Genomic DNA, 13,629 nt, shown 5'->3' with positions numbered 1-13,629 from the left:
AAAATCATTTCAAATCTTCTTTGACTTAGTAGTACTAACTTCCAAGTGCATGTCTTATCACTATTTTCACCCAAAAAATAAAAAAACATGTCTTCTCATTAGGCTATATATAGAAAGATTGGAGACTTAGGGTTTGAGACATTATAAGCCTGATAGCATCTCCAACACCAACAATAATGGCTGTTCAAGTTTTTATGGATTGGAAGGGAAACCCCATCAACAAAGAGAGACATGGTGGAGCAAAAGCTGCTTTTTTCATCTGCTGTAAGTGAAACTCTGATCTACTAAAAACCCAAATCAGATTTTTGAAATTTAGAGATTTGAGTTGATGAGTTTGTTTCTTCTACTCTTATTGTTGCAGTTATGGTGGTGATGACAAACATGTCTTATGCACCAACCTTTCTAAACTTGGTGACTTATCTTCGAGGTACCATGCATATGGATGTTGCCACTGCCTCCACCACTGTGACTAACTTCTTTGGTGCTACATGCGCATTTGCTTTGCTTGGTGGCTTCATCTCAGACTCTTACATCACTAGATTCAAAACTTTACTTCTTTTTGCTCCTCTAGTTTTCCTTGTAAGTCTTTCTCTCTCTCTCTCTGAGGTAAAGTTCTTGGCTAAGTTGGCTTATTGGTCATGAGAGAGGAATAGATGTGGAGACCATAAGGTAGCATCTCTCTCTCTCTCTCTCTCTCCCATGGGCTGTACTTCTTTCTCTCTTCCGTATGGGGCAGACTCTGCCTCACCGGTCACTTGTGTGTCAGGATCATGTTCCCTGAACGTACGAGAAGGGCTCACAGCCATTCGATCAGATGGAATCCATTTTGTAGGCCCCACATAGGGTGGATTCCATCTGAACAGTTGTGAGTCGTTCTCGCACGTGAAAGTGAGCCCAACTGATTACTTGCTTGGTCTACAATCATATCATAATATAGGACCTAATGAGGTATGACTCAGGTGTGAATGGAAAAATAAAGCACCACCCTTTCTTACAAGAAAAGTGAACATTTGCTTTTGGGAGAAACAGTAACTGGGTCCTTTTTATTTTGTTTTATAGAAAACGACTGAGCACGTCGCCAGGGTGTTGAGCATGTGTCTTTTTCTTTGCCCCGCTTTTGGAAAATACCCCCTTACCCATCTGTGTCTAACCCTGTGGTTGGTATATGCTGTTAGCTTATTGAAAACTGATAGCATAACCAACCCTCATCCTTGTTTTAATCTTTTTGTAGATCAAAAAGTTGTTGTCAGGGTTAGGTTCTACATGGAAGGTGGAAGTAATAATCTCACATTGAATGTTAGTAGAGACTTGTGGGTAATTCGACACCCTCTCCTTAACAGCTAGGTTTCTGAGTGAATTATACTAAAATCCCTAACAAGTGATATCAAAGTTACGATCTGAGCAGAGATAGGGAGTGACAACCTGATGTGCTTCTAAGGATGAGATCCAATATATATATATATATAGAATTTGGATCTTCTATTGCCGAGCTGCCCGGCAGGACCATGCTGCCCAGACACGATGAGACGGGCAATGACCGCCAACAATCGTCGTTGGAGTTGTTTAATTTCAAAATATATCTTGCTGGCTTAGGCCCACCCTTGTTTCATAGTGGTTAAAATAATTATTTTGATTATTACCTTAAACTTAGAAGTAAATGGGTTTATTAGCGTTGACCTTGGACAACATGAAGAGAAAAACTAAAATCATAAAAACCTTGTCTGGTCCCTTAACAATCTCTAAAATATATTCAATAAAAAAAAAAACAACAATCTCTAAAATATTGCTAGTGATTCAGTTTTGGAAATCTCATCTTGACTTCATTATGTTGGTTGAGGGCCATGTTATTTTTTGTCTATTGCACAATGGAATTAAAATTTCCTTTGATTTTGGATCTTTCTTGGTTGCACATCCCCCCCTCCCTCCCCGCCCCCCCCAAAAAAAAAATAATTAGGGATTTGAATCTTTCTTTAACCTCTGTAAAGCTTCTGGAAGTTAGGAGAAGAGATATAAATAAATAATGAAAAATCCAGATTTGAATCCTTTCAGAAGTTGGATTTCAATTTGGTTGTATCTCAGCTTCTGATTATAGTTTAACAATTATAGATAATTATTTATTAATTTTTATTTAATATATATTTATTTATATTTTCTTGAGATAAAAGCAGCAGTCATGCATTATCTTACATTACTTCAATATGTGCATATCGACAATTTTTCAGACATCATCACAGTCAAATTTGATAATCAACTTGGAATTTAAAATGTCTACATCAACTTGAGAGAATCCGAGATTTTTCATTAAACTTGAAAAACTCTTTACACCACTTGAAATTTAACGTGTTTAGCATGAATGTGTACCTTACAAAGTGATCTTCCTTTTACTGGTGTCTAAGTTTTTCCCATAGAGACAGTATATAGGGAGGGAATCCTAATCCCCATATAATTACAATTCTACCCTGTATATGTAACGAACCCCATAACCCAACCCAATTACAAATATATATCAATAATAATTCATTATGTGAACCCATAGAATATTATAGTTGGAAAATCAGGTTTTCTAACTTGACTCGTCTTTTAGAAAAACTTGGCGACTCAGCCTTGTCAAACCCTGTCAAGGCGAGTCATGTTTTCAAAAATTTTTAATATAAATAAATATGTATAAATTAGTAAAAAATTAAAAAAATACAAAAAAAATATGGAAAAAAAAAAAACCAGATAAGATATTGAATCACATATCAATGCATTTTAAGTTTATACCATTGAACAAGAGAAGGGAATTGAGGAGTTGAAGGTTTACTACTATTTTAGAATACGGATTTACTATTTTACCCAACTAAAATTCTAAGCGAACTGACTTTATGATTTTTTTAAAAATGACAAAACTCGTCAAGTTTGTCATGACTCGGGTAAAAATATCAAGTTTTATTTGACTCAGACGATTTATGACCCAGTCTCGTCATTTTTTACTCTGACCTAATGTACACGACTCTTGACCAGATTTTCCAAAATTTTGACTCGACTCGGGCGACTCGCCCCAGTCAAAACCCGGTTTTCCAACTATGCAGAATATAAGACACATCCAACCCCAACAATATGAAGACCCTTTATTACCTTCTCGAGATGTGTATTGTGGTAACATGTAAGGAAACCAAGCCTGGGCTGGTTAATCCATAATTATGCATCTCCATCTATGTATTCCAAGAAATTCATAGCTGATCATCCATGGGAAAGGGTTTAATTAATGACAGTTATCATAGAATCTTAAAATAAAATCAAATATTCTTACACAGTTAAGTTTGTTATTGTCTCTATTTTTTGTAGGGCTTTGTATTGCTTACATTTCAAGCATATTTCCCATCACTTAGGCCACCAGCATGTGACACTTCGGGGCAACAAAGCAACTGCAAACAAGTCCATGGCTCCAAAGCTGCTGTTCTCTACATAGCCTTATACATGATAGCATTAGGTGAAGGATGTTTAAGAGCAAATCTCCCACCATTTGGTGCAGATCAGTTTGATGATGATGTTATCAGCAAATCTCGGCGAAAATCGAGCTATTTCAACTGGTTAAATGTTTCCATTTTTGGAGGATCAGTGATGGGTTTAATCTTGATAGTATGGATTGAATCAAGCAAAGGATGGGTTGAAGGTCTCTCTGTAACTTCAGCTGTTATGTTATTAGGAGTCATAGTATTTGCATTTGGTTTTAAATCCTACCGGCATCAAATCCCAAGAGGTAGCCCTCTTACTAGAATGTTGCAGGTAAGAATTAAGGTCTACTTAATTGATGTTCCTAATTAGATTGCTAATCTGTTTATGTTTAATATCTAACTAATATTTTCTATCTTTAGGTTTTGGTGGCTGCAATTAAGAAAAGAAATCTTCCCTTACCAGAAAATGGAGCAGAATTATTATATCAAGGATCTCCTGATGAAGAGATGATAGGAGAGATACTCCCACACACAAAGAGTCTCAGGTAAGTCTAGAAACCATATATCAATGTAAAGAACAATTAATAAGCCAATATTTTTTGGGCTAGGAGGACCAAAATGCCAACTGGTCCTCCATCCAGCCGGGAAATTCTAGGTCGATAATGCATTCATAGAAATCACACCAAACACACCCTTAATTTTGAAAGGACTGAGTTTTCCTCCATCCACGGTGAAAAGTATCCCATTCACCACGGGGCGGGAGAGGGTATGTGGAGGAAAAAATCCTATATGCTCTGTTTGTTTGACGGATAAAAAGGGGTGGGAAACTTGTGAGGGTGGGTCTTACATGTTGTGGGTTGGATTGACAAGGAAAGATAATAATGGAATATTCTTTTTTTACTGGAGTGGGATTTAGTGGGAGAGAAAGGAAATAGGAAGAAGAGAGAGATAGATTCAAAAGTAACTTTTCCATGAATAGTAGAGAAATGGGAGGGAATAAGAGGGATGCCACCGCACCAGACAATAATAAATGCATTTAATGAGTTTGTCTGGAAGTTTTTCACCCATCTAACCAAACAGTCACTTTTGTGGTAGTTTGTGGGAAACAAGTACAAGTTTCCCACCCTTTTTTACCTTTTCCACTTTTCTCCGTCAAACAAATAGAGTCACAGGGGTTTGTGAATGGTGGTGAACCGTCCTCTATGGGTGGAGAAAATCTTTCTCCATATCAAAAAGTCCACTGTACGTTTTCAGACAATTTCAAAGTATAGTTGTATAGTTCATTCTCTTTAACTACGGTTTAGAGTTGAGATCTTCAAGGGATGGGGTGTGGGAGACCCAAAAAGTGTGAGGTTGAAAAGATGAAATGACAAATATACGTTAAATAAATAATGGATCCATATGTTTAAAATCATTGATGGAGGTCTAACGCAGCGTTTGGTATGACTTCTTCGAATACATTATCAGCCTAGAATCCATGCCAAAGGCATCCTTATAATGTTAAACCATTAAGACAGAAGAACTATGCATTATCAGCCTAGAATGATTATTAAGTATTCCACTAATTTTGTTTGCAGATTCTTGGACAAAGCTTCAATTCTACAAGGGCCGAAAGGGAATTGGTCTCTTTGCAGTGTGACCCAAGTAGAGGAGACTAAAATTGTCCTCCGAATGCTCCCAATATTCCTAAGTGCATTGTTTGCTTACATTCCCATACCACAACTTCTAACATTTACCATTCAACAAGGAAACACAATGAACACTACACTAGGGAAGATCAATGTCTCCCCTGTTTCTCTTGTGACTATCCCTATATTTTTACAAGCAATCATCTTGATCTTCTATGATCGATTATTCGTGCCGCTTGCAAGTAAATTCACAGGACATAGAACTGGCATCACCCACTTGCAACGGATCGCCGTCGGCTACATAGTAGTCTCATTAGCTGGTGTTACTGCTGCTTTGATAGAGAGGAAAAGGAAAAGCATTGCAGAGGAACATGGGCTAATTAACTTAGGAACTCAAGTGCCCATGTCTGTGTTATGGCTTGGGCTTCAATTTTTTGGTATTGTTATCATAGATGTGTTTACCTATGTTGGATTGCTAGAATTCTTCAATAATGAAGCTTCAAGGGGGATGAAATCACTTGGAACTGCCATCTTTTGGTGTATCCTTGGGTTAGCTTCCTTGTTGGGCTCTACTCTTGTGGAACTAGTTAATAAGTACACCAGACATGGAAGTGGTATAGGAGAACAAGGGTGGTTAGGAGGAAACAATTTGAATCAGAATCATCTTGATCGATTCTATTGGTTGCTAGCAGTCCTTGGCCTTGTGGGCTTCTTGAATTATTTGTTTTGGGCTACCAAATATGTTCATAGGAAAACTAGTGTTGATTTGGATGATGAAATTTGAAAATCTTAAGAATCAATTTGATGGTGGAAACTGTTTTAATACTCAAATGAACAAGGACAAGTGCACAACTATGGCTTTATCAGATACTACTTCATCATAAATCATTTGTATCAGATATTCTAAGGAAGAAAAAAGAGAAGGCAATTACTTGCATGGAGTGCGTGTATCTGATGCTTTGGATGTATGGATAAGAGTTAGGTGTTACGTGGATAAAGTTGTTATATTTAAATTTGAATATGTATTTAGAAGTTGCATTTAAACGAGGGAGTCTTTGTAAGATTGTGGGGGGTAGTTGTAATACGTGGGATTATGGTGTGGTTGATAATTACTTAACGATGTAAATTTCTTTAAATATTTCTTTCAGAATGGAAAAATGATAGACTTTAATTGTTGGGTTCCTACAATTTCGATCTCTTTGGAGAAAAGAGGTCGGCTATCTCCTATGTAACGACCCAAACCCGGATAAAGGTAATAGGCCCACTCTCGCGGACGGTAATCAAATGATCGGGAAAGTCTATTTAAAAATCAACGGAAATTTTTTTATTTTTTTTTTAAAAACAAAAATACTATGGAGGTATTTAGGTAAAAATAATAATTAAAGTTTATGAAAGGTTACAACATTACAAACAATCTAAAACAAATGCACATCCATGTCCTCAAAAAGAGAGAAAATATTTCAACCCCTAGAGCTTGGGGTGTCCCTCGTAATACGATCCAATATCTATGCTGACTCTGAAAAAAGTGTTATAAATAATGTGATGAGCACACTAACTCAATGAATATAAATACAATTACCTCATGAAATTTACAACTAAAATACCACATAAGGAAGTAGACCATAAAGAATACAACATGACATGTACATGTAAATTTTTTTTTTAAAGAAGAGCATTTATTAAGGTTTGGTCTTTACGTGATTGTTATTTATTTGGTTTTACACAATACATTCCACGAGATGGTGTGGATTTTCTTTTTAGATGATTAATGACCTCACAAAAACTCTCATTCGATCGAGTTTATTTTATTACAAACCGTAATGGGAAAGAAGTGGATGGGCGGATGGCTATATTATATAGGTTGGGATGGCAGAGGACAGATTTGATGAGGGTGGTGCGCCCGAATTTTTCTCCTCTCAGATTTCCTGTCCGTGCACAGGTTCCTCTCATAGGAGGGCGTAAATGACAATCTCACCCCACCCGGGCAGTGTGTTTGGGCAGGGGGTGAGGTGTCATTTCCACCCCTCCTATGAGAGGAACCTACGCACATGACCGGTCAAGGAACCTGAGAGGAGAACGTGCCTATGATATTAAATTCATTTTCCAGCTCGAGAGTTTATTCTCTAACCTCTCAACTATGACTTGGAAGGAAGAGGATCTACCACAATGCCAAAATAATTTAGTGCCCAGATATTTTATAATTGTGTAAACCAAGGATTCTAGACAAGGTCCGGCAAGTTGAATCTGTACAGTTCATGGTTTGAGGTATCGGTATCAGAATGCCCGATACGGTCAATACTGCATGGTTTTGAAAGTGCCCGATATTGATACATGGCTGATACTGTATCGATGGAACAGTACAGATAAGAGGTAAAATAGTCAAGAAAACCCATTTTTAAGGAAACCCAGAAATAAACTTTTTCGATACAGCCGATCCATGCCGATCACTAAAACCATGATGCAGTTGGCACAAGTGAATAAAGCTTCTATCTAGGTTCACTATTTGTCCTAGCGTATCTTCAAAAAGTTCAAGAATAGATTTAATAGCCAAGACATCATTCTTAGTTGCATTTGATAGAAAAATGAAACAATCATCTGCGAAAAAGAGATGAGATATGATCGAAGCAGATCGAGCCACTCCGATACCTTTGAAAATACCCTCATCTTATTTCTTTATGTTGTGGCTATTGGAGATTTTAGGACCACTAGAGTTTCTCAACAATTCCATTGTCTTTAGGCGATATTATCAAAGAGAAAGCAACTTGGAGTGATTCTGGCTTTATCGTCCTAATATACGTGCCTAGCATGGCTCCCACGCCTAGACATAGTAACCTCTCTTACCGTTTAGAAATGATCGTCTTATCCAATGAAAGGATGGAAATCCCATAAGGGCAAGAAGGTCATTTTAGGCCACAGTACAGTTTCTGTGTCTCACGATCGATTAACGTTCTTTTTCCTATAAATAAATAAATAGAGAGCTTATCAAGAAAAGATTCTAGAAGAGTTGAATAATTGTTCCATGACTGCACGTCCGATAATAATGTGTTTACAGTCTCTCTCTCTCTCTCTCTCAAATGCTACAACTAAAGTATTCTGGAGATTCCAGAATTGGACGAGCGACCTTAGAAATCTTTTATAAAGAAATACTTCCACTTCTGGACCACTTGTGCAATACCAAATATTCTTTTTAAAATGAAAAAAAATCCTTTCCGTATATTACATTCAAATTTCAAACTTCCAAAGCTATGACATGAAGACTTGATCTAGGGGTGTCAATCCATCGGTTTGGACTAGTTTTGGTTCAACTTCATCGGTTTCAATGTAAAAATAAGCGACTTCAAAACATGATTCAATTTGGGTGTATCGGTTTCGGTTCCTTTTATCGGTTTTGATTTACCATATAAATATATAAAAAAAAGAACACTACCCTATGTCTAGACACAATAGTATGCTAAATTTTTTTCCAAAAAATATGTTTTTTAATGAATTTTGGGTTGATATCGATTTCTTATCAGATTATATTGGTTTGATAGTGTTTTTTTGTTTGTTTTTAATTTCAATTCGGTGTCTTATCAGCTTCCGTATGGTCAGTTTTGTTTTAGTATCACAAAACCCAGTTTGAAACATGATCCAATAAATTCATATCGGTTTCGATTCAATTCAGTTTCGATCGGTTTGGTTTTGTGGGTTTGGGTTAGGTTTTGACACCCTAACCTGATCAAACATTTGGAATAGTAAACCAGCCATTGACTTTTATCTTCCCCATTACCTCAAAAGGTTCTGCACTTCTGCTTTCATTACTTTATAAATAGCTTCCATTTCATTCTCAGCCATTGTCACAAAAACCACCTAAAACTGTTTCACAACAGGTACTTGAAGAAGTTCCTCCATGGCTAGCAAGGAAGCTGAAAGAGCAGGGGCAGAAATTGTCTATGGAAAGGAAGCCTGTGACCGATTTTCGGAGGAACTAATGAAAGAACTTGGATTCCCTAGTGGTGTTCTTCCAACAGGAGAGCTTGTAGAATGTGGGAGAGTGAAAGCTACAGGATTTGTGTGGTGGAAATGCAAGTCAGCCTATGAACATTTCAATGTAGCAACCAACACTAAAGCAAGTTATACTGCAGAGACAACAGCTTATGTGGAGAAAGGGAAGATGAAGAAGATGACAGGAGTGAAGACTAGGCAATTGATGGTGTGGGTATCCATTGTGGAGATGCATATTGAAGGCAATAAGATCACTTTTAAGACAGCTATGGGGGTAGGCAAATCTTTCCCTCTCATATCTTTCATGAATGAAGAAGAAAAGAAGATCTATCTCCAACAAAATGGTGAAGCCTAGTAACTAATCTATTTTTCTTTGTCTAATTCAAGTTTTGCTTACTTGTTTCCTTCTGTTTTTCTCCTTTACCAATGTTATCTCGTGAACCAATAATTGTACTATTTACTAATTAAAGCCTGTGAGAACTTGAGGTACAGGCCTAGGTTTTGTTGTTTAATCACTGTTGTTTTGTGGGTTTATGACATGGTTAAAAAATTGGTATACCCTTATTTGGATTGTGAGTGATTCTAAAAGCTCATTATGGAATTGGCTTTGAATGTATTTAGATTTTTCCTTTTGGCTATTTTTCACCTTTCATTTAGTCAGTAATTCCTGAATCTGTGTAAATCTTTGGTTCTTTTTTCCAATTCCATTTCTTAGAACTTTGGCTGATTCCGGGGATTCCAACCAATCTCTTATCCGATTCGAATCGAAGGAGAGAGGAGTTGTGGACTACGAACAGTAGTGACTGTGAGCCAAAACATTTAGGTTATTGTTGAACCCGGAAAAACATTTGTAAGGGTGATTGTGTAATCATTCTAGTGGAAAGTCCAAGTGTGGGGTTAACACTTAGCAGTGGATGTAGTCAAGGTTTCCCAACCACTCTAAATCTCATTGTCTCCAACATTACCTCTTTCCCTCACTCTCACCTTTGCTTTTGTAGTACCTTACAAGTTTACATTCATCCTTTGACTGGGTAGTTTAAATTTAGTTGTCATTCATATATCTCCTACAAAGAGTTTCTCTAGACGAGAGAAATCGATGGAGAATGTTGTTGGGGGTACGATGTCTTGTATTCTATCGATTGGATTGGTTGGTTGCTTCTAAAGGGTCATTAAGGGGCCGTAGGCCTCGAGGCTCTACAACACATGAAGAAGTTGGGAGTCTCATGAGGAGGTGGAGCATATGTCTCTGATTCCCTATACTAGCAAAGTTGGGAGTCTTATTATGCTATGGTGTGTAGCAAGCTAGATTTGCCTCATGCAGTCAGTGTTGTCAGTCGATACATGAGTAATCTAGGAAAGAAGAATTGGAATGCAATTAGGTGGGTTTTCAGATATCTAAGCAAGACTATAGATTTGGGTATTATGTTCAGCACTAAGGGAGGTTCCACAAAGTTGGCGGGATACGTTGATTGATTATATATGCCAGTGACTTAGATAGGCGGAGGTCTATTATAAGGTATATGTTTACATTAGCAGGTAGACCTATCTCATGGAGGCATTGGAGGGTGATGCTTCAGTCCACAATTGAATTGTCCACTACAGAGACAGAGTATATAGCGACGGTTGAGCCAGCCAAGGAATAGGTGTCAATGGGTCGGGCTGGGCCGGGCTTACCCTAAACCCTAACCCAACTCTAGGGGTCTTAAACTCAGCCCAAGCCCGGCCCTGCCAGGGCCTACAATCCCTCAACCCAATCCCAGCCCTGTCAAGGTATACCTTAGCCCGACCCGACCCTGATTGGGTAGGGTCGGGCCAGGTTGGCCCTGATTGACCCTCAATTATATTTGCCCTACTTGTTTATTTAATCAGGTGACTCCCCGTCCCTCAAATATTGATTAAGAAAAGAGAGAGGAAAGGGGAACAAAGAGACTTGCAAACTTCTTTTTTCATATGCTAGATAACGGTTGGGAGGTATGAGATTGCAAGTCTTAACAGTATTTCGCTTGGAGATTGTCTTGATAGGAAGTTTTCATAGAAGGAAAAATGGAAAACATTATGAAGGGGGGAAAAAAGTAAATTCTACAAAGAGCTACAAGAAAGAAAAAAAGTAATATCTACTAAGAGCTAATAGGAAGAAAAAAGAATGAAGCTCGACATAGAGTAGGAGACCTATTTCAATACAGCAGCTCTATTTTCATGCGTGCAAAACTTCCCCAAAAACCGAGGTCCTGTGATGGGGATTCTAAAGGGGTTTGCTGGATCGGGTTCCTCCATTTCTGTTGTTGGTTTAAAGCTTAAACAAAGATTGGGTGGTTGTGAGAGAGAGAGAGAGTTGCAGTGTTTCTCTCTGGCAGTCGTCAATGAAGGTCGAAGGAAAGTAAGAGACTGAAGGAAGCTTCAGCCGCTGCTCCGGCTCAATCTTTAGCGATTAGAGATTTTAAGATTTAGGGTTTGGGCGTTTGGCTTTGGAACTATACTATGGCTGAATAGGAAATACCATTATATATATAGGCTTAAATGTCGCAATGCGTGCGGAAGAATAACTTCACAGCACGTTGGATTGTTTTTATCCAATGATTTAATTATGCTAAATCTCAGCCGTTAAGCATGTTTTATCTCATACCTGAGACCGTGACAGCAGGTCACTGAAGTTACTATCTTCTCCACCTCATCCTTCTGTGAAACCGTTCTGTTTTCACCCGAAACTATCAAAATGCCATCCTCTCACACCCAATCTCTCTGCGGAAGCGTTCTTTTTCAATCGAATCATTTTTTTTTTTTTTTTAAATCTCTTCATGATAGGAAGAATTAGGGAAAACCTATTCTAGCAAAACTCCACCATCCCTTTAGTTTGCCCCATTTAGCAAATTCGCCAGAACATTAATTGAAAAACTTGTAAATCGTTCTTGATAATCAGAGTCCAAATTTCTAAACATAAATACGGGACCAAAGCTTTAGATAAGGGAAGAAGGAAAAACACGAAGATAGCAGGATCATCTACTAATTGTAGTAAAGATAAAATAAATCTAAATTGTATATCTGAACATTTACATGAGAAAAATTCTCTCTGCCTCAAAAACCCATCCCTCCTCTGCCTACCTAGATATCTAAGTACAAAACCCTCCAAATCCTCGTCCTTCCCTCTTTCACCATCACCTTTCCCTCTCTGGAATATACCACCTTGAATGAGTTCAATCTTGGTGTTAAGTTTCCGTATCCGTTCATCATTGTTCTCGTCCTCGCACCAACTGCCATCTTGGAGTCTCTCTTACCTTCACTTCTACCTTTTCTTCTTCTGACTCACAGAAAGCACAGACCAAAGAGGTGGTGCCCTCTCTCTCGGCTGAGACAAGAAGAGTTGCTCCTCGGCTCAAATTTCCGATGGAAAAAGCACAGGCCGCTTAATCTAGAAACCTTTGACCAAAAAAAAATATTATCTAGAAACTAAACTCACTTCATAGAAACTGTCACAGCCAATAATAGGTGACCAGATGTACATTCATTGAATGGTTGAGATTAATGTTGTAGTTAATCAACGGTTATTATTTACATACGTGGAAATAAATTTGCAGGACGTACGTTCTGCTATCACCAACCCTTATATATATATATATATTTTAATTAATGCTATAATACTGGGTTGGGCTCGGCTGGGCCGGGCTCAACCCGAGGTCTCAACCCAAACCCGACCCGACCCTGCCAAGGCCATGAAAATACTAAACCCAAGCCCGCCCTCTGGGTTGAAAAACCAGGCCCAGACCCTGTTTGGGCTCAGGGCGGGTTAAGGCGGGCTCGGGCTGGCCAGGCTTTTTTGACACCCCTACCAAGGAATGAGTCTAGTTGGCTGGATTGGTTCATGAGTTAGGGTCAAAACAAGAAGGTATGGTGTTACACTGTGACAGTCAGAATGTCATCCATCTTGCAAAGAATCAAGTGTTTCATGTAAAGACAAAACATATTGATATGAGGCTTCACAAGATCAAGGAGCTTGTGTCAAAAAATTGTATTCACTTGAGGAAAATTCACACAAACAAAAATCGTACAGATATGCTTACCAAGCCGGTCACCACATAGAAGTTTGAGTCCTGTTTGGACTTGTTGATCAATATTATTCATTGTTGAAGGTGAGGGATGCATCAGATAGTTGTGGATTTATACCTATATGGAGGTACGGAGATGGAGGCATCTACAGCTTAGCTTTATAGGATGCTCAACAGATTTCAAGCCAAGGTAGAGATGGTTGAAGGTAGGGGTGGGGATGGGGGTGGGGGGGGGGGATGATATCTTGTATTCCCCTTTGGAAACGACCCCTTAGTCATCCTATGTCCACCCTTGTGATTGGCCTATGCCACTAGCTTACCGAAAGCTGGTGACATACCCAACCCTCTCCCTAACTTTTTTTTTAAGAGTACGAGAAATAAAACTATTTAAATATGAGATTTTTCTTATTAACACCCCTGAAGGTGTCAAATAATTTGTAATCTTACTTTTTACAAATAAAAGAAATGTTAAATTCTAAATACACCTATAGAGATGCGATTCAACCACTTCCTTTAAATATTTGTAGTGAGAAAATAATG

General features: G+C 38.2%; 2 protein-coding genes across 2 annotated transcripts; both read left to right on the top strand.

Moving 5' to 3' along the window:
• The first annotated feature begins 149 nt into the window (after positions 1-149).
• LOC122646433 (protein NRT1/ PTR FAMILY 4.6-like) lies at positions 150-5,849 on the top strand. The gene is made up of 5 exons (XM_043839983.1): positions 150-264; positions 362-579; positions 3,328-3,768; positions 3,858-3,982; positions 5,015-5,849. Exons 1-5 carry the CDS (start codon positions 177-179, stop codon positions 5,847-5,849), a joined length of 1,707 nt encoding a protein of 568 aa, XP_043695918.1. The 5' UTR covers positions 150-176.
• Positions 5,850-8,954: 3,105 nt separating this feature from the next.
• LOC122645219 lies at positions 8,955-9,433 on the top strand. The gene has a single exon (XM_043838550.1). The coding sequence runs from the start codon at positions 8,955-8,957 to the stop codon at positions 9,402-9,404; it is 450 nt and encodes a 149-aa protein (XP_043694485.1). The 3' UTR covers positions 9,405-9,433.
• The last annotated feature ends 4,196 nt before the right edge of the window (positions 9,434-13,629 follow it).

Source organism: Telopea speciosissima, chromosome 11 (genome assembly GCF_018873765.1).
Source record: "Telopea speciosissima isolate NSW1024214 ecotype Mountain lineage chromosome 11, Tspe_v1, whole genome shotgun sequence".
Taxonomy (NCBI): Eukaryota; Viridiplantae; Streptophyta; class Magnoliopsida; order Proteales; family Proteaceae; genus Telopea; species Telopea speciosissima.
Note: the sequence above shows the minus strand (reverse complement) of the source record. Positions and strands in the feature narration are given on the sequence as shown.

Excerpts from the sequence above, each read along its gene's own strand:
- LOC122645219 (XM_043838550.1), top strand. The coding sequence starts at position 8,955 with ATGGCTAGCAAGGAAGCTGAAAGAGCAGGGGCAGAAATTGTCTATGGA.
- LOC122646433 (XM_043839983.1), top strand. The coding sequence starts at position 177 with ATGGCTGTTCAAGTTTTTATGGATTGGAAGGGAAACCCCATCAACAAA. Across the intron at positions 265-361 it reads AGCTGCTTTTTTCATCTGCT|TTATGGTGGTGATGACAAAC; the intron begins GTAAGTGAAACT and ends TTATTGTTGCAG. Across the intron at positions 580-3,327 it reads TTGCTCCTCTAGTTTTCCTT|GGCTTTGTATTGCTTACATT; the intron begins GTAAGTCTTTCT and ends TATTTTTTGTAG.